At 53.5% G+C, this 25,565-nt stretch overlaps 13 protein-coding genes across 13 annotated transcripts, besides 6 other annotated features; 7 read left to right on the top strand and 6 right to left on the bottom strand.

Annotated features, from left to right (window-relative positions):
* Positions 1 to 904: 904 nt before the first annotated feature.
* Positions 905 to 917: a tandem repeat.
* Positions 918 to 1,026: a tandem repeat.
* Positions 1,027 to 1,056: a tandem repeat.
* Positions 1,057 to 1,062: 6 nt separating this feature from the next.
* Positions 1,063 to 2,403, top strand: EKO05_0000462 (Gluconate transport-inducing protein; the record flags this gene model as incomplete). The annotated part of the gene is made up of 1 exon (XM_038944708.1): positions 1,063 to 2,403. The coding sequence occupies one exon, from the start codon at positions 1,063 to 1,065 to the stop codon at positions 2,401 to 2,403; it is 1,341 nt and encodes a 446-aa protein (XP_038803003.1).
* Positions 2,404 to 4,102: 1,699 nt separating this feature from the next.
* On the top strand, positions 4,103 to 5,932 carry EKO05_0000461 (Allantoate permease; the record flags this gene model as incomplete). Its single annotated transcript, XM_038936753.2, has 5 exons — positions 4,103 to 4,342; positions 4,395 to 4,640; positions 4,700 to 5,210; positions 5,267 to 5,644; positions 5,700 to 5,932. The coding sequence occupies 5 exons, from the start codon at positions 4,103 to 4,105 to the stop codon at positions 5,930 to 5,932; spliced, it is 1,608 nt and encodes a 535-aa protein (XP_038803002.2).
* Positions 5,933 to 6,008: 76 nt separating this feature from the next.
* Positions 6,009 to 6,528, bottom strand: EKO05_0000460 (uncharacterized protein; the record flags this gene model as incomplete). Its single annotated transcript, XM_038936723.1, has 2 exons — positions 6,009 to 6,093; positions 6,149 to 6,528. 2 exons carry the CDS (start codon positions 6,526 to 6,528, stop codon positions 6,009 to 6,011), a joined length of 465 nt encoding a protein of 154 aa, XP_038803001.1.
* A 985-nt stretch (positions 6,529 to 7,513) lies between these two features.
* Positions 7,514 to 7,540: a tandem repeat.
* A 13-nt stretch (positions 7,541 to 7,553) lies between these two features.
* Positions 7,554 to 7,583: a tandem repeat.
* Positions 7,584 to 7,697: 114 nt separating this feature from the next.
* EKO05_0000459 (uncharacterized protein) lies at positions 7,698 to 8,552 on the top strand (the record flags this gene model as incomplete). The annotated part of the gene is made up of 2 exons (XM_038937013.1): positions 7,698 to 7,787; positions 7,884 to 8,552. 2 exons carry the CDS (start codon positions 7,698 to 7,700, stop codon positions 8,550 to 8,552), a joined length of 759 nt encoding a protein of 252 aa, XP_038803000.1.
* Positions 8,553 to 8,663: 111 nt separating this feature from the next.
* EKO05_0000458 (uncharacterized protein) lies at positions 8,664 to 9,553 on the bottom strand (the record flags this gene model as incomplete). Its single annotated transcript, XM_038936880.2, has 3 exons — positions 8,664 to 8,970; positions 9,023 to 9,433; positions 9,489 to 9,553. 3 exons carry the CDS (start codon positions 9,551 to 9,553, stop codon positions 8,664 to 8,666), a joined length of 783 nt encoding a protein of 260 aa, XP_038802999.2.
* Positions 9,554 to 9,955: 402 nt separating this feature from the next.
* Positions 9,956 to 11,797, top strand: EKO05_0000457 (26S proteasome non-ATPase regulatory subunit; the record flags this gene model as incomplete). The annotated part of the gene is made up of 3 exons (XM_059635437.1): positions 9,956 to 10,034; positions 10,295 to 10,602; positions 10,667 to 11,797. The coding sequence occupies 3 exons, from the start codon at positions 9,956 to 9,958 to the stop codon at positions 11,795 to 11,797; spliced, it is 1,518 nt and encodes a 505-aa protein (XP_059491420.1).
* A 335-nt stretch (positions 11,798 to 12,132) lies between these two features.
* Positions 12,133 to 13,217, top strand: EKO05_0000456 (Target of rapamycin complex 2 subunit avo2; the record flags this gene model as incomplete). Its single annotated transcript, XM_038936549.2, has 4 exons — positions 12,133 to 12,134; positions 12,189 to 12,354; positions 12,432 to 12,599; positions 12,651 to 13,217. Coding segments are annotated over 4 exons (903 nt in total).
* A 74-nt stretch (positions 13,218 to 13,291) lies between these two features.
* EKO05_0000455 (uncharacterized protein) lies at positions 13,292 to 14,032 on the bottom strand (the record flags this gene model as incomplete). Its single annotated transcript, XM_038944706.1, has 1 exon — positions 13,292 to 14,032. The coding sequence occupies one exon, from the start codon at positions 14,030 to 14,032 to the stop codon at positions 13,292 to 13,294; it is 741 nt and encodes a 246-aa protein (XP_038802996.1).
* Positions 13,645 to 15,049: a mobile genetic element.
* Positions 15,050 to 15,279: 230 nt separating this feature from the next.
* Positions 15,280 to 15,702, top strand: EKO05_0000454 (uncharacterized protein; the record flags this gene model as incomplete). The annotated part of the gene is made up of 1 exon (XM_038944705.1): positions 15,280 to 15,702. The coding sequence occupies one exon, from the start codon at positions 15,280 to 15,282 to the stop codon at positions 15,700 to 15,702; it is 423 nt and encodes a 140-aa protein (XP_038802995.1).
* A 107-nt stretch (positions 15,703 to 15,809) lies between these two features.
* On the bottom strand, positions 15,810 to 16,786 carry EKO05_0000453 (uncharacterized protein; the record flags this gene model as incomplete). The annotated part of the gene is made up of 2 exons (XM_038936711.1): positions 15,810 to 16,321; positions 16,375 to 16,786. The coding sequence occupies 2 exons, from the start codon at positions 16,784 to 16,786 to the stop codon at positions 15,810 to 15,812; spliced, it is 924 nt and encodes a 307-aa protein (XP_038802994.1).
* A 1,341-nt stretch (positions 16,787 to 18,127) lies between these two features.
* On the top strand, positions 18,128 to 19,330 carry EKO05_0000452 (Medium-chain acyl-CoA dehydrogenase; the record flags this gene model as incomplete). Its single annotated transcript, XM_038944704.1, has 1 exon — positions 18,128 to 19,330. The coding sequence occupies one exon, from the start codon at positions 18,128 to 18,130 to the stop codon at positions 19,328 to 19,330; it is 1,203 nt and encodes a 400-aa protein (XP_038802993.1).
* Positions 19,331 to 19,542: 212 nt separating this feature from the next.
* On the bottom strand, positions 19,543 to 21,208 carry EKO05_0000451 (uncharacterized protein; the record flags this gene model as incomplete). The annotated part of the gene is made up of 2 exons (XM_038937047.1): positions 19,543 to 19,979; positions 20,038 to 21,208. The coding sequence occupies 2 exons, from the start codon at positions 21,206 to 21,208 to the stop codon at positions 19,543 to 19,545; spliced, it is 1,608 nt and encodes a 535-aa protein (XP_038802992.1).
* Positions 21,209 to 23,636: 2,428 nt separating this feature from the next.
* EKO05_0000450 (uncharacterized protein) lies at positions 23,637 to 24,201 on the bottom strand (the record flags this gene model as incomplete). The annotated part of the gene is made up of 2 exons (XM_038936575.1): positions 23,637 to 24,119; positions 24,169 to 24,201. 2 exons carry the CDS (start codon positions 24,199 to 24,201, stop codon positions 23,637 to 23,639), a joined length of 516 nt encoding a protein of 171 aa, XP_038802991.1.
* Between the last annotated feature and the right edge of the window lie 1,364 nt (positions 24,202 to 25,565).

Raw genomic sequence — 25,565 nt, 5'->3', positions numbered from 1 at the left:
CGAGATCATGGCAGTGTACAAGGCGACGTTGCGACGTACGTAGGCGCGCTCATTGGTCGCACCGCTGGCATGAGTGGCCCCAAGTCAGCCGTTCCAGCGCCGTCCAAATAAAGCTTGTCCCGGCAGCTTGAGGGGCCTTATTTCGCTTTCTAGCGCCACCACAAGCCTGAGAGCGTCGATCAAGATCAAGACCCTCAGCGCCGAGAAAGGCCTGAAGGCATTCCAGGGCACTAGGTAGGTTCCGCTCTGCGCTGCGAGGCGCCAGACTAGGTACTACATGAAGACTGCCCGCCGCGCTTGCTGCTGCCTTTTGACTTTTCTTCGCTCCCTATCCTCGCCTGCCCACCCACCCCGGACCCTATCACATCCCCTGCGCCCATTGTGCTTCCACTGCCGTGCCTATCTGTCACGTCAATAAATTATTTCACCGACGGCTCCGTTTCACGTCACCGGGGTTCCACGCAACGCCCACTAGCCCTACCGTCGCCGCACTGCAGTCACTGCCGCTTCAAGAGCACGGCGAGCTTCTCACTTCCCAGCCTGTCATCGTTACAGGTGCCACAGTAAGTGCCTCTGTTCTAATGTCGTTGCAGTTGCATCTCTGCGATGATTCTTTTACGTTTCGTTGTATACATGTACAACCTCTGTTCGCGCTGCAAGAGCCTCATGTACACTCCAGTGTCTTTTCTGGTGCCTACCGTTGTCAGCAGCAAACCTGGTCTACCGTGTGTGGACGACTCCAACACCATAGCGTTGCATTCTCTCCTTGACCACTGCAGCGCTTGCAAAATAGGACCGCAGCATCAATAGCTCAATATTCAGCTCCAACTAACGCAAGTCGTAGGCGTCCAATGCAAGTCTAGTTCTTGCACAACAGCGTAGACGCGGCTTTCCACTGCAGCTCCCACCCAGACCACCACAGCACAGCACAGTACAGCACAGCACAGCACAGCACAGCACAGCACAGCACAGCACAGCACAGCACAGCACAGCACAGCACAGCACAGCACAGCACAGCACAACACACCAAAACACCACAACACACCACAACACCCCCTCGCCATGGAGACATATCATGGCCACGTTCGTACACCCAACGACGCGATTATCCTCTTCGAAGCCTGCCGCATTGGCATATTACCACGCGTCCAGCGTCGCCTGTCAGAGAAAGAGCGCCAGCAGATCAAGTCAGGCTCGGTGTTCGTATGGGATGAGCGCGAAGCGGGTATGAGGAGGTGGACAGACGGCAAGTCCTGGAGTGCGAGCCGAGTATCTGGTAGCTTCTTGACATACCGAGAGATGGAAGGCAAGCGAGGAGGCGCAGCACCAACTCCCCCACTGGTCAAGCGGGCCAGTGGCAAGTCTCCTGACGGTTCTGCCACCGGCGACTCAGACGGCGAGGGCCCAGATGGCTACCGCTACAAGCCTGACGGTCTCATGAAGCAATCGTTCAGTATCACAACCTCTGGTGGCCAGCATCTCCACCTCATCAGCTACTACTCCCGCTCAAACTCAAATAACCTCCCTCAACCGACCAACGATGCGCAACTGCGACACATCAGACCCCCGAAGAATATGTACCCAGAGTCGACTGTTAATGAGACTCAGGCTGCGCCGGCTGTTACTCGTGGGCCCATGCCTGGCTCTCCTCACGCCGCAGCTGCCTACAGCATGGGACCGGCTTCACCATATCCGCGGCCAGGACCCGTGGCACCCATGTACGCAATCCCCATGTACCCTCCAACGCCACCCAATGGCACTCCAAATATCCACCCGTACCACTATGCGCAGCACCCAGGCTTCTTCTACCCCCCTGGCGTTATCTACACACAGCCGGGATACCACATGCCACCTCACCCACAAGGCCACGTTCTCGATCGCCCTCCACAGCCTATCGGCCATCTTCACGCGCCGCCAGGCCACCCGATGTATGCTCACCACCCCGTTTACGCTGCGCACGCGGCCCAAGCGGGCCAGTACATGGCCACTCCTCCAGCGCGCGCGCCCTCATCTGCTGAGTTGGCGCAACACCAGCCGCCTCCTCCTCCCACCCCTGCCTCCTCCATTCCTGAACAAGGGCCACAACTCCCTGCCATCAACGGCGCGGCTGCATCTGTAGGCATCGCTAAGCCACCAACACCTGAAGGCGACAGGTCACCCTCTCATATTGGTGCAGAGTCTACCACTGCAGCTACATCTCGTCCTCTTCCAACGCTTACCTCGCTACTGAACACGAGCGGCACGGACAAGGACAACCAGACCTCGTCTCGATCCGGCAGCCGCAGCCCAAACACTGCACCGAGGTTTCCCCGTGACCTTGCTCCGGAACGTCTGGCTAAGAACAGCACCGCGGCGGATAGCAGCGCGCTGAACAAGCTCAACAGTGTCTTCGTCAGGTCTTAAGACCCTTCTTGCGAATTTCATTTCCTTGCGTGTCAAATGCGCTTTCAGTGTAATGGGCGGGTACGTTAGCATTTACGAACTGCATATGGGCGGCGTTCAACCACTGTGACCATGCTATTCGGTCACTACAAGAGCCACAAAGGCCTGGAGTTTTGAGGAGTACACGGCGATATACGGTTCATCGCTCATGGGAGCATTATATAGATGCAGACATGCATTACTCTAGTAGTTATAGGAAGTGGTCCTTACTGCAATTTATCGTCAGATTCTTTTACCACTTGCTGTCGCATTACACTCCCCCACGTGCTGCCAGCATTTCCTACTCCAGCACCACCTTCTGCAGCTTGCTTCGCTCTTGTCCTCCCAAATATTGTGTTCAGATCGTCGTCCTCCTCTTTCACCAGGAGTCCACCTCAACATCTTCTTCGTTGTCTTCTGCAACATCCCCTGCGGAGCTATCTGCATCGAGGGATCGGAGATTCTGCTTGAACGTCATCTTGGACACATCCGCGAGAGGAAACGCAATTAGTTCTAGTGAAGAGGAGCTCCTTAACTTCTTTGGCTCGAAGCTGGCGTTAATGGACGGAAAGGGAGACTGAAAATTTTGCAACTACTATTACGGGTCCTTGACCTTGTCGGCAATGCATTGCTTGCAATCAAGATCTTACTGATGTCCGACGAGAATGAGGCACAGGTCGACCCTGATAGCAAAAGAACAGAAAGACTTGGACACAGCGTCTCTCAATTCTTGCTCTGACAACGTCGTCTAGAGGCCTTCAGCAGTATCCCAGTGATAGTCTATAACAGCTAGGAAAACCTGTAGTAGTCTAAATACTTTGAATGTAAGTAATTCTTCTGCAAAGCTATTCTGGATGCCTCCTATAATTCAATGAGTGCACGTTTGTGCTCGAGATTTTCTCGTGTTTTTAATACGAGAGTTCCGATTACTCCAGCTTTACTCTATCTACTACTTGTAAGAAACACATAACTGCAACTTATTGTCAGACCCTTCCAAATTGGCCTAAGATCAACTTTAAGTTTATGCTTAGTTGTGGAGCTTGCGCTAGGCTATGCTTGTTGAGGGGGTTTGACCGGCCGACATGTGCCGCTGACATCGCTCACTCATTATGATCCTCGCTCACATTCACACTCACACGCACCAATGTCGACAGCAGTCCGCACCGCAGTGATACAGCCTGATTTCAGTAATACATCTCATTGACTCATGGAGCGTCTCTCCTTTCTACGAATCATCATTTGACGTATTCGGAGTCTCCACACCTCAACACATCATGCCGAACCTCGGGCTGTTACACCACAATCCATTAGCTTCCTGATCTGGCATTTTGTCTGCATATCGATGCACTTCTGACCTACTTATGGTTGAAAGCGCCGCGGATCGTCCGCCATAGCACCAAATCAGTCACACCCCACATCATGGCAACGGCAAAATGCAGATAGCGTCAAGCGATACCAGATCTCTTATCATAAAACGTTGACGGCGCCTAATGAGAAGCACTATTCGGCATCTAAAAGCATTATCTTCTGGTTATCGTGCCGGACCTTAACGCCTTCAACCACTATATAAGCTTTTTGCTGCTGGGCAACGTTCTTGCGGTTGCTTGTCCTACATCCACCTCAAGCCTCACCCCATCCCTGGTCACAACGAACTGCTGGGCCACTACTCAGTATGGAAAAAATGGGGACCGCAACAGAATCATCGCGTCCGCCGAAGGAAGGTGAGGAGGAGGTGGCAGCCACCGAAAGTGGATCAATTTCGCCGGGGATAGTGAAGAAGCTGGACGAGAAGATCATCAAACATTCGCACGATGCCGACGCAGCGATGAAGGCCTTCGAGGGTATGGATGGACAGGTCTTTGAGTTAACCCCAGAGAAAAACAAGGCGCTGTTGAGGAAGATTGATTGGCACCTTATGCCTGTCAGTATAGGCCGTGCCCACCCATCCATTTTCTCGATACTAATGAGTTTAGATCATGTGTATCATCTATGGACTGAATTATCTCGATAAGACTACCTTGAGTTATGCGAGTGTCATGGGTCTTAGGCTGCCTCCGTCAGACAATAAGCTTGCGTCTGGGATCAACCTAAAGAGCGACGAGTACCAATGGCTGGGTTCGCTCTTTTACTTTGGCTATATTGCATGGGAATACCCTACCACTCGATTGCTCCAGAGACTTCCGCTTGGAAAGTATTCCGCTTTCAATGTCATCATGTGGGTAGGTATTTGACGTTTTCAACATTCACCCGCAACATGTACATAGTTGACGTTGAACAGGGACTCGTACTATCGTGCTTCGCAGCTGTAGAGAACTACGCCGGCGCAATCGCCATCCGCTTCTTCCTCGGCGTCTTCGAGTCAGCAGTGACTCCAGGCTTTGCACTATTCACATCGCAATGGTACACCAAGAGAGAGCAGGGCTCACGCACAGCCATATGGTTCAGCTTCAACGGCTGGGCGCAGATCTTTGGCGGTTGCGTTGCATACGGCATTGCAGTCGGTTGTCGCAAGACTGGCACTGCAATCGAACCGTGGAAGATAATTTTCCTTGTTACGGGACTCTTGACTACTTGCGTTGGGTTTGTATTCCTCTGGATAATGCCAGACAACCAGCTCAACTGCCGCTGGCTAAGCAAAGAAGACCAAATCCTTGCTATCGAGCGTGTGAGGATAAACCAACAAGGAATCGGAAACAAGCATTTCAAGTTGTATCAGCTGAAGGAAGCTCTGCTCGACCCCTTGAGCTGGGCTTTCTTCTTCTATGCACTGATCGCTGATATACCGAATGGTATGCCTCCTACCCTCTACATCCTCTTATCTACACTCACTAACGCATCTTTGTAGGCGGCATATCGAATTTCTTTTCTCAGCTGATTGTCGGCTTCGGCTATACGCCCGAGCAATCCCTCCTGTACGGTACACCCGGCGGCGCAGTCGAAGTCGTCTTCCTGCTTGCATGCGGCTGGGCCGGTGATCGCTACGGCTACCGCATCCTCATATCGATGATTGGGCTGTGCACAGCAATGATTGGCATGATATTGATTGTCGCCCTGCCGCTTAGCAACAACTCTGGTCGTCTCGCTGGCTACTACTTGACGCAGGCCAGTCCGACGTCTTTCGTTGCGCTGCTGAGTCTCATCTCGAGTAATGTCGCAGGATATACGAAGAAGACGACGGTTGCAGCGATGTACTTGGTTGGGTATTGTGTGGGTAACATCATCGGTATGTTGACATTGCATTCTTCTTCCACCATCACTTCTGACCTGTCTACCAAAAGGCCCTCAAACGTTCCGTCCCAGCGATGCTCCACGCTACGTACCGGCCGAAGTAACAATCATTGCCTGCTGGGGTGTTTGTCTTGGGATTCTCGCTTTCATCCACTTCTACTGCGTCTGGCAGAACAAGAAGAAAGCTCAGATTTGCTCAGCACCGGGCTATGTGCGGCTGGAAAACCAGGAGTGGCTTGACTTGACCGACAGGGAGAATCCCGAGTTTGCCTACACGTTGTAGTCGACATTGTTGCTCTATACCCAACTCTTGCACAAGGCGGAATGATATGTTGTTGTTCTAGGCCAAGTTCCTCCCTTCAAACCTGCTCCACCTGCGGCAGCTTCATGCTTGCCCTCCATTTTGGCCAATTGATGCCAATCGCAGTGAACAAATACGTCCCACTATCTCTTGTTAGCACACCACCTTTCAAGCCGGCGTGGAGTTAATCTAACTCACCACAACAGCAGCGCAATCGTAGTCGCAACCGCGATCAGCGTACAACTACTGCCCCCACAGCGTCCACCGCCCATACACGAGATGAAAAACGCGGTGAACCAGAGCAAGCAATCCAGCTGATACAGGATGTAGTTCGCCTTCAGGCTCGCAAACCGTCTGAATCGGGCCATGTGCGTGCTGAGGTACTGGTAGAGAAGGAACAAGGCGGACTTGATGGCGTAGACGAGCACCAGTGTCGTAAAGGGCGAGCGCGGCATGGATGTATTGGCCACGAGCGTGCATCCTGTGATGAAAGCGCCGAGCACGAGCACGGCTTGGGCAATGTAGATGGGCCGTTTGAAGCGGTCGGCGAAGGCGTAGAAGGAGCTGAAGACCTCCATGGTGCGTGGTTGGAGCGTTGACGGGGAGGTGTGTGTTTGAGTTGAGCGGAGGGTTGTCTTGAGCAGTGCAGAACGCAAACAAAGTGCAGTGGTTGAATATGTCTTGTTGTTTAACTGAGCAGTTCAGAGAATGATTGTCTCCCTCTGCACTCATATCAACAACCTCACTATCCTGCCGAGCAGCCTGCATCCTACACAGCCTTCAAACGCGCACATTCCATGCTTAAACCGCATGTATTGTACGAAAGCGTCCGTGCATACGTGAGCGAACCAAATCATCCAGCCCCTACATCCAGCCCTCCGTAAAGCTGGAGATTGGTGGTGCAGCTGTCTCGAACACATGTACGTTTTACCGTTCTGAGACTAGTCTCTCACTGCCGTACTCGCTTGTTGCTGGGTACGAAGATACAGAGGAGAGGCCAAGACTACCTCTCCGCAAGGTTATCCATTGTGGGCATGTAAGCTGTCCACATTATCGCCGACCTTGCAAACCATCTCATGCAAGTGTTTTATGCACTACCATTGGTCTTGATTATGACGGGATTGCCTCTGGACGCCGAGAAAATAGGCACTCAATAGCCTCCGTAGAAGCATTCCAAGAACGACTGATCTTCTCAAACAAACAAGTTCTTTCCAGAATACTGTCGGACATATATTATACAAGTCAGGATCAAAGGCCCGCCACCCCAAAATCCTCTCCAACAAGGAATGCACAACTCAAACCCCCGCTCCCAAGACTACACAGACGAAGTGCATTCGGAACCGCCTAGCCATGCCATTCCGAACTCGGGTTTCCATCTTCGGTGTCCCTCTCAACAATACAGCAGAGTACAATACAATCAAAGAGCGACGCAGTGCAGTCAAAGACGGCAAAACGGAAAAGATTCCGCGCTTTTCCGACTGCGGAAGCGGAAGCGGAAACGGAAACGCTGACTGCGCTACCCCGCGCCCTCACCTAGCGCGGGTAATGAAGCTACCCACTGACGTGGAATGCAGTGCAGTGCAGTGCAGTAAGTAGAGCACACTGCTTTACTTTGCTTTGCTTCACTTTGCTTGGATGCAATAACCACAGCAGTGTCCTATCTTTTCTTGAATTACAGATTGCCCGACTTCCTCAGACTTGTTTCGTTAGATTGACAGCCAAAAAACACACATCATTCGAGAGAAACATGTCGGCCACAAAGGTAGCGCTCATCACGGCCAGCTCAGCCGGTCTGGGTGCGCAGATTGCGCGCGTGTTTGCGCCGGATTTTCGAGTCGTGAGTAGTTCCCGCCGTCACCCAGGCACTGAGAAGAAAGCTTGCAAGCATGCATGCATGTGATAAAAGGTATAGAGTGTTGCTGATCAATGGCAGGTAATCAACTACTCGTCAAACTCGGAACGCGCGCAATCCCTCCTAAAAGAGCTCAATGCCATCCCGAGCACAGCCTCTTCGAGCGAACCACGCTTCCACCTCATCCAGGCCGACATGTCCTCGAAACCGTCTGTGGAGAATCTTGTCAAGGAGGCCCTGGACAAGTTTGGACGTCTCGATGTTGTGGTGTCGAACGCGGGCTGGACACGCATGACCACCTTTACCGACATCGAGCAGCAGGTCAATGAGGAAGACTGGGACAAGTGCTTCGTCATGAACGTGAAGACGCATCTGTGGCTCGCCTACGCGGCCAAGAACGCTCTGGCCGAGACAGAAGGCACCTTCATCTCCACCGCGTCTGTTGCAGGTGTAAAGCCGAGTGGGTCAAGTGTGCCGTATGCAGTGACCAAGGCGGCGCAGATCCATCTGATGAAGAGTCTTGCCGTCATTCTAGCGCCGAAGATCAGGTGCAACTCGATATCGCCTGGTATGTTGCTCACTGAGTGGGGGCTGAAGTTCCCCGAGACGAAGAGGAACGCGGCCATCAACAACACGAAGTTGAAGAGGCTAGCCACGGTCGAGGACTGCGCGGACCAGGTGCGAGTGTTGGCGCTGAGCAGGAGTATTACTGGACAGAACATCAGCATCGATGGCGGGTCGTCCTTGTAGATAGTGCCGAATGAAATGGAGTAAAGGCTATATTGATATGCTGACGTGCATCTGAAAGCAGGGGGTATCTCGTTGCGAAGGCAAGGGTCCGGGGTGGTTGCAGCTCGCCGGTCACCGCAGCCCTGAAATGTCTCTGCCCATAGAGTGCACTCTGTCTTCAAGCCCCCTCTTCTTCGACTCGAGTTGTTTCACTTCCTCCTCTTCGCGGCGTAGATCCTCGGCCGTCAGGACCACGTCTTCTTGTGGTTCGTCGTCGAGCTCTGCGTCTTCGTCGGCGTAGTCTCCCCGTGATTTTTTCAGGCGGCCGAGCCGTGCAGTCTGTTCGGCAAGACGGCTCTCGTAGTATTCCAGCGAAGACTCGAGCCGGGCGTGTCGTTGGCGCATAGCAGCGATCTTCTCGTGTGCGCCTGGGACCCGGCTGTAGCGTTGTTAGCACATGGTCGTACTGGCAGTAGTGGTGGGCAACTCACTACACGCCTAGCAGCTTCTCGGCTCCCTCGAGCAGCGAGTCGACGTCGACGTCGTTCTTGTTGGTAGCATCGTACTTGCGGTAGCCGAGACCTGAGCCGGCACCACCGCCCCCACCTCTTCTGATCCTCTCTACCAGCTCATTGCCAAGGACAGCGGCGACAGCGGTGTTACGTCTGGGAGCGCGAACTGCATTGGCGCCGCCGCCTGACGTGGTGGCGCCAGGACCGCCGCTGGGATTGAAGATGGTGTTGCGCCGGTTGGTGGAGGTGGGGGGCTCAGCGTGCGTGGGGGCGGCGGGCGGCGGCGGGACCGAGAAGAGGGCGCGCTCGTGAGCCTCGGTGTCGCGGATCAGGGTGGTGATGTCGTGGTTCTGCAGCAGGGCATTGGTGAATATCTTGGGCGGGGCAAAGCTGGAGGCAGTTCAGAGGGGCGTGTGCAGGGTGGGAGCAGGGTGGGAGTGCGTACTGCAGCTCGGCGATGGACGCGGAGCAGAGCGAGATCTGCTCGAGGTGGTTGTCGAGCAGCGTCATGACGTGCATTTGCGTGGTGGAGGTGGGCGTGCGTGCAGCAGTGCGGCGGTGCGGCGGTGCGGCGGTGTTTGGGGCGCGTCAACAAGGGCCAAGGGTGCAGACTTAGTCATCATCGCTCCGCCGACGTCAAGCAGTGGCAGTGGCAGCTCCGGCGAGCTTGCCTCCAGAACCACGTCCCCCGTCGCCCGCCGCCTGTCGCCTGTCGCCCATCACCCACCACCCGGCGTCACCGCCGTCACCACCGTCACCACCGTCACCACCGTCACTGTCGTCACTGCCGTCACCACCGGCATCACCGTCATCACCGTCACCGCCGTCACCGCCGTCACTACCCTCCCCTTCCACGCACCTCCCTCTCCACCGCCCATCGCACACGACACACAGCACGGCAGCACGGCAACCATGGCGGACAGCATGGAAGGCGTCGTCACCGCGGCGGAGAAGCCCACGGCCGAGCAGACAGAGCAGCAGGCCATTGCCGGTGAGTACCTCGAGATGTAGACACGCCTGCACACGTCCACACGTCCACACATCCACACGTACATGTCTACACATCTACGCATGTACACATCTTGATCCAGATCTGGATCTAGCACAGCATGCCGCCCTTCACCTCGCGCTGCCCCTGCACCAACTGCACCACGTCCTGGCCGGTCCGCAAAATGTGCCCCAACCACATCATCGCCACCAACGTCGCCTCGTGCAAGTACCTCCTGCAGCGCGCTGACCCCACCACGCTAGACATTCGCAGCAACTTCGCCCTGCTCGAGCGCGCCGTCGCCCAGTTCGACTCGCGCTTCGCCCTGCGCGCCCTGCGCTCCATATCCTCGCTCCGCAAGCGCCTCACCGACCGCGTGCTGTGCTCCGTCATCATCCTGACGTACTCACCCAACAATGCCACGGCCCGCACCTTCATCGAGTACATTGGCATGGACGGCGAGGCCATACAGAGCGTCGTCTCGCAGTACAAGGAGGAGGTGCAGGCGAACAAGACCAGCGCCAAGGAGCCCCTGCCCGAGATTGATGTCTACATTGCCATCCTGATACAGGTGGGTTTGCCCGCCGCGCCTTTGCCGCCACGCAACGCAGATGCAGCCAAGCTGACCAACACAGGTCTACCTCTACGACCAGAAGGAGCACGACGAGGGCGCAGAGTTCTCGGAGAAGCTGGTCGACAAGATCCGCGACATGAACAGGCGGACGCTCGACTCGCTGGGCGCAAAGGCCTACTTCTACTTCTCGCTCTTCCACGAGGAGCTCGACCCCAAGCCTCCTTCCAAGCAGTCGCCCGTCATCAACATCCGCGGCAAGCTGCTGGCAGCCATGCGCAGCGCCGTCCTCCGAAAGGACCCAGATACACAGGCTTCCGTCACCACGCTGCTCCTCCGCAACTACATCTCCACCGCCGACATCACACAAGCCGATCTCCTCGTTGCCCAGACACAGTTCCCGCCCAACGCCCCCAACAACCAGGTCGCCCGGTACCTCTACTACCTCGGTCGCATACGCGCCATCCAGCTCTCCTACACCGAGGCACACGAGCACCTGACCAGCGCCACTCGCAAGTCGCCCTCGGGCAACGTGGCCACTGGCTTCTACCAGGCCTCGATGAAGCTGCTGATCGTCGTCGAGCTGCTCATGGGCGACATTCCCGACCGCGAAGTCTTCAGCCAGCCCCGCATGGAGCGCGCGCTGCAGCCCTACTTCCGTCTGGTCCAGGCCGTCCGTGTGGGTGATCTGCAGGGCTTCCTCAAGGTAGTGCAAACACACTCTGCCACCTTCCACAAGGACCAGACCTACACTCTGATTCTACGTCTGCGACAGAACGTCATCAAGACGGGCATCCGCATGCTGTCGCTGTCGTACTCGCGCATCTCACTCCGCGACATCTGCATCCGCCTGGGCCTCGAGAGCGAGGAGTCGGCCGAGTACATTGTCGCAAAGGCCATCCGCGATGGCGTGATCGAGGCATCCATCGACCACGAGAAGGGCTTCATGCAGACAAAGCAGGCAGGGGACATCTACGCAACCCGCGAGCCTGGCGAGGCTTTCCACGACCGCATCCGGGCGTGCCTGACGCTGCACGACGAGTGCGTCAAGGCCATGCGCTACCCCATGAACCAGCACAGGCTGGAGCTGAAGAACGCCCAGGAGGCCAGGGAGCGCGAGCGTGAGCTAGCATCGGAGATTCAGGAGGGAGACATTGACGACGACGATGCGGGAGGAGATTTTGACGGATTGTAGAGGCTGCGTAGACTACCCTTTCCCTCTGGCAAGCACAGTCTATGTGCCAGACGGTGACGTTGGAACCATGACCCTAATGATCATGAATAGAAGAGCATTGACATGGCTATGCAATTCACCCAAACGATCCAACTGCCCCCACGTACACACAATATCCATGCGGCTGGCGAACATGCCCCACTAGGTGCAGTGCTAACTTGTTCAGTGAATGGCGGCGGAGGTCCGCAGCTCCCCCCCATCAGCTCGCGTCTCTCCGCAATCACCACACCAACACCCACTTGACAACGGCGCACGCGTCACCTCCGGGTGTTCCATCATGCTCCGCTGTCACCGACATGTAGGAACAGCTTGCTTCGACACGTTTCCGCCTCACCCGGCTAACCACCGTCAGGATTGATGTACCGCGGCGCCTGCGTCGTGCCATCCTGCTCAACGACCTGCCGCTCGTGCAGCGCATCATTCGCAACAACGCCGACTACCTGCGCAATCCAGACTACCAAGAGAAGAGCAACACAAACCTGCATCTCGCTGCCAAACATGGCTTCACGCAGATTGCTGTAGGTTGTTTTCCCTTGTGCGCCTACGTCATTGCGGTCCGCCGGCAGACCACTCGATACTGACATGCAACAACTAGGAGTTCCTCATCGATGCCGGTCACGAAGATGATTCCGTCAGTCGCAACAACGACTTTGAGACGCCCTTGATGTTTGCGGCCATGGCAGGCAAAGAAGAGACTGGCGTCATGCTCGCAAAGCGCTTCCCAGAGTGCATACCGTGGGTTAACAAAGCCGGCCTAGACGCTGTAAGCGGCGCCCCCTCCCTCTCCACCAAACCGCTACTGACACTTCCCTAGCTCATGCTCTCCAGCAAATCCGGCAGCGGCACCCTCCACCTGATCCCAACCCTCATCGTACAAGACCCATCCATCCTCACTGCGCACGACAATGCTGGTAACACAGCCCTGCACCATGCTTCCGCTGCTGGCGAGCTGAAGACGCTGCGTCTACTCCTCCAGTACGGCGCAAACCCCTTCGTTCTGAACGCGTACAGCTGGACACCCGTGCACTACTCTGCCACGCCCGCCGCCGAAGCCTACTTCAAGACGTTGATCATCGATTTCGAGAAGAAAAAGGCAGAAAGCAAGCGCGAGCTGCAGGAACGCCAGCGGCAGAGGACTGCTGGCGTGCGCTTGGTCACGGACGGTGATGGTTTGGTGGGACGGGGCAGTAGCGAGAGCGAGCGGGTCAGGGTGAGGGCGAGAGACGATGCAGGGTTGCAGGGGCTGCCAGCGCCGGGCATGGACTGGAGCCCTGTTGAGAAGCGGAGAGCGATGACGCCGACAGAAGGGAGAGGGTGGACATTTACGCCTGACGGGATGAGACCAAGAGCCGAGACGGGAGAGAGCAGCGGGACTGTGTAGGACCATGTAAGATGTCCGGCGTTTGGGACTAAGAGGCGTTTGGCGTTGTCGGTGTTTGATCGCACATGCATTCTTCATACATGTTGAAGCAATGCCACCATTCTCCTCGCTTCCGCCTCGTCCACCTCCTCGCCTGGACCCGTGATAGCAGCAGAGTGCACCCACCGCACCCCCGCCTCTCTCTTCAAGCCCACAACATTCGAGCTTCTGACCCCACCCCCCAGAATCAAAGTGATGCGCTCCCCATACTTCTTCTGCAGCCCTGCAACCCTCTCCACCCCCTCCCTCGCACTCCCCGCGCCACCACTAGTCAGCACACTCTCAAACCCACACTCGACAATCGTCTGCACCGCCCCCTCCAGGTCTTCGTCCGCCACCCCATCCACCGCGCGGTGAAAAGTACACGGCAGCGGCGCCGCAAGCTCCACCAGCTCGCGACACCGCGGTCCATCGACCCGCGCGTCTGCCGTCAGGATCCCGAACACGAACCCTTGCACCGCACCGTCGCCGATGGCTTGGAAGCCGTCGATGCTGGATTTCATTGCTTCGAACTCGGTGGGCGTGTAGCTAAAGTCCCCGCCGCGCGGGCGGATCATGATGTAGATTGGGATTTGGCCATGCTCGGCAGTTGGTGCGCCGGGGATCGTGGCGGTAGAAGGGCTCGAGCGCTGCAGCTCGTCGCGGATGCTGTGGAGGGTTGATAACAAGGGGGTTACGCCGCCAGAAGTGTACGAGGCGCATAGCTCGATTCGGGAGGCGCCTGCGCGGGCGGCGGTTAGGGCGGAGGAGGCGGTGAAGCAGGCTAGTTCTAGCATTCTTTTTTGTTTGTTTATTGTATTGCCAAGGCTTGGGTGTATGCGCGGTGGTGAGGGTGTAAGCTAGGTCGGGGGCTAGGACTGATGCGGGTTGGCTTTGTCGTTGCGTTCTGCATCTTGCTCTTGTCTGCTTGAGCGAGTCAGAGAGTGGTGATTGTGCGGTATTGCAAGGTGCCCAAAGCTAGGTAGCATCAGCCAAGAACATTGATCCTCACGACGGCGAGATGCAAGTCGTCAGGCTCTCATCTCATGAGTTCATCCAGCGATTCCAACTCGTTCTTGGAGGTTACAGTATCACCTTATGCACAACATTCACTTTGAAGACTTCAGCAAGGAAGATGTCAAATTCATGGTCGAACAGATGGACAATCGCTCGCCCGTTTCTCACAAGAGAAAGTTACTTGTCATACTACAAGTCGCTACACTATTGGAAGAAACACATAACCTCCAGTCATGTGCATCGAGTTGCTCAGTATATAAACAATTGTATCAGCAAAGAAACGAATAGTACTGTGCATGGACCAGCTTTTTCAACTTCAGATGCAATTTACGCCGTCCGCTGAGAAGCGCCTGGATTTTGGATTTTGGATTTTCTTTCTGGCTCAGGCTGTCCGAGAATGTCCTCAGTTGCGTTTTGATGCTTGCTTGTCAGGGGGCCTCCTTCTGTGTCGAGCTCAGCGCGGAGCTGGCTGTAAGAGGAAATACGTTGGGTAGAGGGCGATGTTGATTTCGAGGCATTCAATTCTTCCAAGTTACGTGCACAGATTGAGAACTATGCGTCGTCACATGGTCTCGGGACGTATGTGGTGTGTTTTCTATCCTGCTCTTCCATGGGGCAACAAACCAGTACAAATCAAAGATGATGTCGCTGTGTAAGTTGCGACATACAGTTTGCGAGGAAGAGGAGTGAGGATCATCAGTTCTTGGGTGTATTAAACTGGACAGTCTCTGAATGTTAGCTGGAATTATTCAGGTCACATACCTCGATAAATTGGTGGACTCGGACAGTAGCATAGACTCTGTTGTCTTCATCCCTTCCAGACTTCCCAGCCAGTCTTGCGAAAAGATCTCTGGGCAGATCTTATTATTTTTCGGATCCAGCCTCTGGAAGATGACCACATTGCCCTCCTCCCGTGGTCATCTGATCTAGATGGGGCTGATTAGTCAGAGAAACACACGAGATGTAACATATACCTTGGACCCTCTTCACAGTCATCGTTGCTCATAGACCTTTCAACACACCCAAGATGTCTGCAAACCAGTCACCCGTTGCACAAGCACACCTCCGCATCGTGCGCCCTACTCGCTCCATATCGGCACTACTTCCCATCTACACCACCGGCCTTGGCTTTCAGATCATCGGCTCCTTTGAAAAACACGCTGGTTTCAATGGTGCGATGCTCGGCCATTCTAGTCTACCGTATCATCTCGAGTTCACTGAGGAGGAGGGCCATGATCCTGGCCGAGCGCCCACGAAAGAGAACCTGTTGGTCTTCTATCTACCTGATATCGAGGACTGGATGAGGGCGGTTAAGAAGATGGAAAAAGCTGGGTTTGAGTCGGCCGAGAGTTATAATCCCTACTGGGACGCTGAAGGACAAGGCAAGACGTTTGAGGATGCTGATGGCTATCGAGTAGTGTTGTGGCACGGAGGTTGGAGTCCGTTCTGACAAAATCCATGAGATCACGAGAGTCATGGGTACACGGGAAAGCACCTTTGAGACATTAGTGATTAGTCTATATACAAGTCGTCGCTCAATCTCTCATCACGAATCGTCTACTTCTCAGGCCAGAACTCGGACAGCCACTCGTACGGCTGCTCAGGCTCATAAACATTTGTGGCAGTTCCGTTGAAGCCAGTGATGTGGTCGCGAGTCATGTTGTACAGAGCGTATTTCTCGTCTGGTCCGGTGCCGACAGTGTAAGGCACCGTCTGGACGTTGTTACCAATCTCCTTGTCGACCATGAACTTGACGTCCTGAACTTGCGAGTTCTTGATGCGGTACTCGTCGCCGAAGTTGGGGTTGATTATGCCCATGCGCGTTCCGTTGATGGCAATGACGTTCTGGATGGTGACGTTGCGCTTGGCTTGGTTAAGGCAGTTTCCGCAGGACTGGTAGAAGGTGCCAAAGGTTTCAGCGTAGAAGCCAGTGATGTTGAATTTGCCACCGAGCGAATTGTCCTGGAAGATCTTGTCCTGAGCGTTGCGGGCTCCGCCGCCGATGACTCGGAGCTGAGTATTGAGGCCCTTGGAGGTCAGGGCGTCCTCACAGACGTCTTCCCACCACACTGAAGCAGGTGTTAGTGTCTGAACTCCATATCCAATTATAAACTCGACTCACCATTCTCAACCCAAGCATCACCCAGGGCGTGGATGCCCTCCGATTGGTGCTGGCCAATGATGACGTTCCTGATAGTGGCTCCACTCATGAGGTTGAAGACAGCGTCGGCATCAGTTCCTTCGGCCTGTTCGTTGCAGCTACCCTCCACACGCTCATAGCGTTTCATCTGCCCATCAAAGATCTGACCAGGGTAGATGTACATGGTCTGATTGAGCACAACTGTCTCTGTAGGGACAGGGAACTCAACTCGAGGGAAGGGGAAGCGTGGTAGTGGTCGTCCACTAAGGTCGCCCTGTGTAGCATCTGCGCCACCCTGAGGTCCATCACCTTGCTGATTCTGGCGGCGACCGAGTGCAGCTGCCGAAGACAGTGCGGGGATGAGAGGAACGACGAGAGCAGAAGTGAACTTCATCGTGACAGTTTAACTTTGACCACGTGTATGTTGGGCAGTTGTTGGAGCTGAGATATAGGGAAGGTCGGATCAGAGTGTGAAAGAGTTGATCTAGTTCCCTGCTCCATCGTTGTGGTCGAAGACCATGTTTATATAGCTATATGGTCCCAACCAATCTAAACCAGTATTGGATCGAATCAGTAATATGGCCGAGCAGCCCGAGCTTCGGTGCTCAGTGGCTCGGTCTCGTGATCAGCATCCTTCACTGGTTACCTTACTGCGACAGCAGTGAATATCTTCCAAGTCAATTGAAGACCTGCAGCTGGCGAAGAAGCATTGCTGCAGTCTCCTCAGACCTTCAGTACTCGTCCATGGCCGCTACTCGCCAGGTTGGGTCAGTGCAAGATATTCTCATAATAGTTGAGGTCCAACTCTGCTGTGTCCAAGATTGTGTTGACTAAGGCTGTCAGGTTCCTGTGATACTCTCAGCCACGAGGAACCGGAAGAATTGATGTTCTGGTGAGTTCCGTCAATCGCATCAGCTCATGTCGTCTTGGTACTGCAAGCGATCTGGGCATTTCTGGGCATTACAGCCAAGAAGACGCCTGACAACATTGAGGTGTTTCTCCACGAATTGTCCCCAGATTGTAGCCGGTGTACTGGGTCGATTCTGTATCCCCGCGTGTCCTTCCCCGCGGGGTCGCAAGGATTCAGTACATGATTTCCCGTCTTTGCTGAAGTTGAGTTGCCATGGTCATAGCGTGGAAGGTTTCTTGAACACGCGCACCCGATACGCTCGTAACCGGATAAAATACCTGCCTAGCACTGTAAAGGCTGAGGGAAGGCTTCAAACCGTGTTGTCTCAATTTTTGGAACGCCTCTAGTTCAATCTCATTCATCAGATGTTGCCCAGACTCGATCCGAGGCCGCGGACACCAGGCGCAGCAGGCGTTGTTGAGGATTACGGACATTCGGGAAACTCGAATACCTACGTACAAAGGTCTGGCCATCAATGAGCATGCACAGCTCACCCAGACCGAAGTCAGCTCGTCATCGAACGCCTCTCAAAGTCGATATTGGTGGTTGCGAGATGTCGAGCGCAAAGATCTCTATCTGGGATTCGGATTGGCTTTTCCGAGGCGCACAGCGGCCCACTGAAAAGACCGAAGTCGGCTATATGCTCTCGCCATCGCTATTGAAAACAATCGAACTGCGGTCGCTGAGGAATATTCGAAGCTTCCGACACATTATTTCTCATTGCCCGCGATGCCACAATTTCAAAGAAGAGCTTTACAAACCTGCAGCCGGGTATGGCTGTCCGCACGGAGGAGGGCGTTCTCGACCACCGCCCCGCGACGCATCATGGAAATAACCGGTTTCACTGAAAACCAATTGATGGTTCGAGAGGCTATCAGCCAAGTCTGCGCCAAATTCCCAAACACGTATTGGCAAGAACACGATCAGGATGGGACCGACCCTAAAGACTTTCACGCGGCTCTTGCAGCTGATGGCTGGCTTGGAGTTGCGCTACCGGAGGCTTATGGCGGTGCTGGCCTGGGGATATCAGAAGCAACCATCATGATGCAGACAATTGCCGAATCTGGAGCTGGTATGGCTGGCGCTCAGGCAATACATGCGAACGTTTATGCCACGCAGCCATTGGCCAAATTCGGCACAAAGGAACAGCTCGAAGGGACAATACCCAAGATCATCTCTGGAGAGTGGCGGACGTGTTTTGGCGTCACGGAACCCAATGCCGGCCTCAATACCCTCTCACTCGCGACTGCAGCAAAGAAACAAGATGACGACACATACTCCATCACTGGTCAAAAGATCTGGATCACCTGCGCTCAAGTCGCATCAAAGATGATCCTTCTCGCTCGGACGAAGGCTGCCGAGGAGGCCCCCAAGCCCAGTCAGGCGCTCTCCTTATTCTGCATCGACGTGGACAAGAGCAACCCCGGGATTGACATTAAGAAAATCAAGAAGATGGGCGGCCGTGCGGTGGATGCAAATGAGGTGTTCTTCGACAACTACCGCGTCCCTGCCAGCACCCTGGTCGGCAAAGAAGGACAAGGATTCAAGATTATCTTGGATGGGATGAACGCTGAAAGGTGCTTACTTGCCGGTGAAGCACTAGGACTAGGATACGCTGCCCTGGCAAGGGCAGCAGGCTATGCTCGCGAGCGCAAGGTCTTCAACAGACCCATTGGCATGAATCAGGGTGTTGCTCACCCGCTAGCCGATGCGTACATGAATCTCGAGGCAGCCAAACTAGCAACCTACCATGCCGCTCGTCTGTACGATGCGAGTATAACCGACTCTTCTATTCGACAAGATGCTGTAGGCATTGCAGCAAACAGTGCCAAATACTTGGCAGCAGAGGCGGCTTTCAAAGCATGCGAGAGGGCGATATTGGCTCATGGTGGCATGGGATATGCGGCTGAATATGATGTCGAGCGTTGGTTCAGAGAGTGCATGGTGCCTCGCATCGCTCCTGTTAGCAGAGAGATGATTTTGAATTACGTCAGTGAGAAAGTACTAGAGCTGCCGCGAAGCTATTGAGATAGCCGAGCAATATGTATCCAACAACTCCAATTGTACAATACAAATGCATCGTAGACCCTCCCTAATGTCATAGAACATTGTGACTGTGCAGAAGCAACTTGTTGCGATTGGATAATTGTGTAGTGAAAGTTTGGAGGAAGGTTCGACGCGTCGACGCAGTTAGCAAGTAGCCGAGGAGCGGCCGCGAGCCTGGGAAAGTACGACATCCCTCACGCATTGGCATCCCATACTTTCTCCCCTTCGAAGTAAGTCCGCAATACCTTCGCGCCATCGAAATTCCCCTTGCTGAGGTCTTGATTCATAACAATGAAGTTTGCTTTCTTTCCGACTTCTATGCTGCCCAGCTCCCTTTCTCTACCCACAGCGATAGCGCCGTTGAGTGTCATCATGAGGCACAGAGCCTCTCCACCAACCGCTTTGTCACCTCGTCCTACTGTTGTGACAATGTTTGCCATGTGTTGGAATAGAGAGGGATCAGGCACAGCACCCCAGTCTGAGCCGATGGTGATATGAGCACCAGCATCCATCATCCTAGTGAAGTTCCAGTTCATCAGGCCCTCACTCGCGGCCGTGACCGGATGTACAAATAGTTCGGCAGGTGACATTTCGGCAGTGACGTTAAGAGGGGCGTAGCGCTTGAAATCATCTGTGTAAGATATTAGAACAATGTGACTTATAGGTTCGCAGATGTGTAATCTTCTTACCATCATGCACGCCTGAATTGTGTGCAATTTCGTGCCTAGGACCATTGAAATTGATCCTTCTTGCTGCTTCGATCGCATCGAGCGCGTGCCTTGTTGCGCCGGTTCCAGTGCAGTGAATCTTCACCGTCAGCCCTTTCTTGTCGTACTTGAGCACGGCTTCTACAGCATCCTGGGGTACAATCATGCTGTGATCGATGTCCCCCTGTTCGGTCATTCCTGCTTGTGTGAATAGTGGTGGGAGAGGCACGCCATCCATCATAATTTTGACGAAGCGCGTATCGATGTGTTTGCTCGCGTATTGATTGGCAACTTCGAGGAGTTGCTGCAAACCTTTTTTGCTCTCAGAAGCAAGCCACTCGTTCTCATGTACAATGTGCGTAGATATTTCCAAAGCCAGCGACCCTTCTCTTTCCATTTCGCTCAATGCTTGCAGCAAGATCGTGTTTGAGCTTGCTTCTTGTGTGCTTGTGACACCAGCTTTGTGGGCAAGTCGAATGGCATGTTTCAATGCACGCTTTACGTGTGCGCGGCTAGGAGCAGGAATGGAGATGGCAGCTTTTGCCATCGCGCTCTCCGCGAGCTCGCCTGTGAGACTACCATCTGCTCTTCGGAAGAACTTGGCGCCGTGTGTGTCTGGTTCGTTTTCGATATCGTAACCTGCCTGAACCAAGGCGGCTGTGTTTAACAGCATGGCATGTGCTGCACCTCCAGACACCACAACAGGCTGGTCTGGGAAGAGCCTGTCGAGATATTTGCGATCTGCGACTCCATCAGGAAACCCTTGGTTATTGTAAGCGCTGGCTAAGACCCAGTCTTGATACGCATTCATGTACTCGCATGCGCAGTTTCCATGTTTGATTTTCTCGGCGATATTTAGGTGGGTAGTGTCCATGTCAATGGTAGCGTGTGACGTCAAGCCCAGTCCAGAGAACAAGAGGTGCATGTGCGCATCGTGAATGCCCGGCATCGTGAATCGACCTCTCAGATCAACCACGACTAGGTGAGACCGCTTCGCTTCGGATAAAATCTCCTCTGTGGATCCGACGTGCGTAAAGAAGCCATCGTTGGATACAATGAAACCAGATGCCCACGGACTCGAGACATTCACGGTGTACACGGAGGCGTTGATATAGGCGGTGCTTTCGCTCGCGGAGTCTTTGTCGGATGACATTGTTCTGACTGATCCTGGGCGTCAGTTAGGTGACATGTATCACCTGTACTTCCGTTTGTGACAAACAGAGACCACGCAGGACATGATGGGACGAGGTATCACATTCGCCGCGGTGAACAGCCACGTTGATAAGGTCGGAGTTGGAGCTATATGGAGGGGAAGAGCACGCGGAATCATTCCGTTGTTCAGCCATTACTCAATCTAGCCGAAGATGTTTGAGGCGCTCGAAGGCAACATGTTTTCTATGGTCACGACCATTTACGCCTTGGGTTCTTAAAGTCCGTTCTTACAAGGGATACAATGAATTTGATAGGATATCAGCCCAACTGTTTACATTCGGGATTGACTAAGCTTGTTTGGGCAAAGCGGGTTTATTAGTTTAAAAGCACAATAGACAAGGCTGGAATATCGTTGCCAGTCTACATACATGTGATTTATGTGGGAATAGCCAGATTTTCCCCTTTCAGAGGAGAGTATTTTCCTGTAATAACACAGGAATGTAGACGGCTTCTACATAGACTTCCGACGGTCTTTGTTTGGAAACATCGAGCTGGTAACAAGTAGCACATGATACGCACGCTTATCAAGTTTGACCGAGAAACTGCTGGCTCAACCCCGGTTCTCATCCCATGTTGGCGATGTCCGTTCGTTCGTAGATGCTCGTAGACTCTCAGAGTAAGACACTGCGAGGGGTGTGAGACGCATGCAGCCTGTAAATTAGACGGCGGTTTCCGGCCCAATATTTTATCTGGTGATGAAGCACATAGAAGCAGTGGATCGGCCCATGCGACCTACTTTTGCTTTGGAGATTCGGCATCCCGTTCCAGCCTGTGATAGAGATGCTCAAGAAACCTTCGGCCTTACCTTCACATGGTCGATTCTGGCAATCGACAACTTGAGTCGCTTGCCTGAAATGACTTGACAAAACATTTGAGACTTGATGCTTGTGCAGCTTGAACAGGAGGCTAGGCTTTCTTTCCTCAAGCCTTTCTGCTATTTCGAGCAACAACGTAATGCCAAATGACAGATGTAACCTATGGTGATGAGCTTACCGGCCCGGTTCGTCGAATGACAAAGGCTACAGTCAATCGCTCTTCGAACCCTGCAGCAGGATGTCAAGGGATCGACACACTCCGCATTCCATAGATTTGATGACGAAGCGGGGCGTCTGGTGCAGATGGGTGAGAAGGAAGCTCCAGGCAGGTCCGTTCGAAGGAAAATCGAAGTCAATACCAAACCGAGGGCCCTGATGATCCAGCAGGGGACATTATTGGTATGAGATGCGCGCATTCATCCGTCGCGAAGGTTCCGGAGCAGACGGAAAGCCTCTGACACATCCTCCCCATATGCATGCATCTTTTCGTCTGCTGTAAGGTCACGCAATCAGCTTGGCTCGCGTGGAAGAGCCAGTTTGGAATGCACGAGAAGAACCCTGCAGCTGCTCCGTTGCTCAGACTTTCAGCATGGCTTCTTCCAGTAGGACGGTTTCCCTGCGATTGGTCTCCCAGTTGTGAGGATAGAATAATGCAAGGCTCACCCAACTGACTGAGGGGTTACGTCAATTTCCCCGCACTGGGCATACCGATTAGCAACAACATCTTTCGACACCAGCCGAAACTCTTGTCTCCAGCGCTTGGACTTTTGTTGGGCCTGTGAGTTTGGGTAGGATGAGCGTATTGTGCCGGAATATATTCTTGGGGTTGCATTTGTGGTTGTGGAAAGACGTTGGGTATGATGTCACACCGATAAGCAAGCGAAAACCTGGGGCGAAATCGACGATGCCCATTATGAGAGTGTGCCTAAAGGATTGCGGCGGGTGCCGTGTCCACTTGCGCGCGGCGACTTCTTATCAAGTAATGCACTGCCAATAATAAACCTTGTGAAGCATGTAGGTTGAAAGTGACGGAATGTCTTGATTTTGCGGTATTTCCAGAGCGATAGAGAATTTTCAGTCTAGGGTCCGTTGCGTACGAATGCAATATGTGGAGAAAGAGGAAGACGATTGTAGGGGCTACGGATAAGTCGGAACTCGCCGAATCAGTATGCGAGTCTAGAACGTTTCTATGCACCATGTCTTGTAGCCAAGATCAGTAGGTGTGGGCACGAAAGGAAGGTTTTCACATGAAAACTCAATTGTGGTGTTATTGCACATGTTATTGGAGCGTAGCCATATTCAGAACAGCGCTGCAGAGAGTGTGGAAAGAGTTATTTACATTGCTCTTAGGTAGTGGTACGTCAAGAGGATGCAAGTTGCTTTCTACAAACACCGTACTCCAGGTAATGCATGTATGCATTGGGTATCATTCTCTTCTTCAGTCATCCTCTGATCTGAGCACTCCATCTCAGGAAAGGCAACACGCCATAGCCAGCGCCAAATAGAAAGAAAAGGCCGCATGAGTTTTCACAAGTCCGTAAAGATGCCATTAACTTAGGTCCAAGTCTTGGAAGCATTGAGACCAAGTTCTAAATGGTGGGCAATGGAGGATGCATGGTCTCGCTCGGCATTGGAAGAGTGTCGGCGTCTTTGTTGGCGAATATGGTGTTCAGACTCCATAAGCTTCTCCTGTATGAAGGCACGGTATTGTGGGTCAGTCTTGACGGCGTCGGTGTTGAGCAACTCCATGAGTGTTGCTACGATTTGCTGGTTGATCTCGTAGAGCTTGTGGGATTCGTCGGTATTTAGGTCATCAACGCTCATCTGGGCTGCTGTGCTCGATCTCGTGGGGACTGGCTCAGTGGCTGTTGGATACGTCGAAGTGGAATCCGTCGGCGATACAGGCGATGATGACAGTGACTGAAATTCAGGTGAAGATGTCGACATCGGTAGACCAAACGGGATGGACATTGATATTCGACGTTGAACAGCTTCTTTCTGAGCTGCGAGCAGAATATATTTCTGCATTGACTCATTCTACAAAGCAAGTTAGTGCTAGTCGTGTTTTTCAACTTGTGATGCTTACTCTGTTCAGTGTAGGTCTAGTGGAGGGAGCCATTGTGCTGTGGTATTGATTTGTTGCTTGTCGTGTGCTTGAAATTGTTTCGAATAGTTGAATTGTATAGTCCAGCTGGAGCGGGGATCGTTGTAAGCTGGACGACTTGAGCAGACCCAAAAGCGTTAGCGTTCCAAGTAGCTTGGTACGGTTTGAGATGCGTAACGCAACGCTTGCGGAAACGGCTGAGAGTTTGTCGTTTGGCTGATTGGCGATGTGATTGCGATAGAGTGAGCTAAAGCTGCAAGAACGCGCAAGCGTGGAAGGACAATGCTAGGTTACGGTAATAGTTGCCAGTGTTTTATGGAGGACGGATGCGAGACCCTTTTGAATGCTAGCTACGAGATGCGCATTCTTCCAGACCGCAAATGCCATGACGTGGAATCATTGCGATGGACCTGAATTGAAACCAAGCCGCGTACCCGCCCTTGAGCATGGACGTCTTTTCGAACGTTGAGCTTGGTCAGGAACTGGGATGGAATACAACTGAAGCGCTGATTGGGGGTTGAAAGCTCCCTTGTCGATCGATGCCCTGTGCAAAAGTGGGTCGTGCCCACGGAACCCACACAACGTCACTGTGAAAACGCAGAGGATCAGGTATCGGGGTAGACTCGCGATCGCCAGCTTTTGCTAGAAGGAAGTCCCTGAAGATCTTTCATTGGTGTGATTGAGGTTAGGACCTGCAGGCATGCGACACCGCGGAGCCTCCCTAACTCCGAGGCGGTTCATTCTTGAACATGTTATTTTCACTATGCCATCAGAAAGTGTCAGCAATGCCATCTTTGGGTAAGAATCCCATCTGTACCCCAGAAATGACGTTATGTTGAAACATGTATGTTGCTTTCCTCACAAGACCTCCTTCACGCCGCTGAGCGGTGGTTCTGGTCTCCGGTGTTACTCCTGGCCCCTGGGCAACACTTCTGCGGAACGCCTCACAGATTGTTCGATTGGGTAGGCCTGTGGCGTTGGGCCAAGAATCCAGAAATTGATTGCAACAGACACTCTGGTCTGTGATTGATGGATTAGGTAGATCATTGCCTCGACGCCACAGCTGGAAGCGCCAACACTAGCATAGCCTGTTTCCTGAGACCTGTTACGTGGCTGGATCCCACGTGAGGTCGGTGTGCTCAGCCGTGACGTCCTGTATCAGGCGCAGATAAGTTTAGTGACAACTGATGACTGTTGTGGGCGGTGTGCTATACGGTGTTCCAGAACAACAACTAACCAGTCAGTGGTGAGACGTCATGTTTGTGAGGATCGTGTCGCGAAAACAGGAAGAACCCTGGCGCAGGAGTGGAACGCTGCTCGTAGTGGGAAAAAGTATCTTCGACTCTGCCTCTTGGTGAGCTGACCCTTAGAGACTCTTT

Source organism: Ascochyta rabiei, chromosome 1 (genome assembly GCF_004011695.2).
Source record: "Ascochyta rabiei chromosome 1, complete sequence".
NCBI classification, from domain to species: domain Eukaryota; kingdom Fungi; phylum Ascomycota; class Dothideomycetes; order Pleosporales; family Didymellaceae; genus Ascochyta; species Ascochyta rabiei.
The sequence above is the reverse complement of the archived record's forward strand: the minus strand, read 5'-3'. Positions and strand labels throughout refer to the sequence as shown.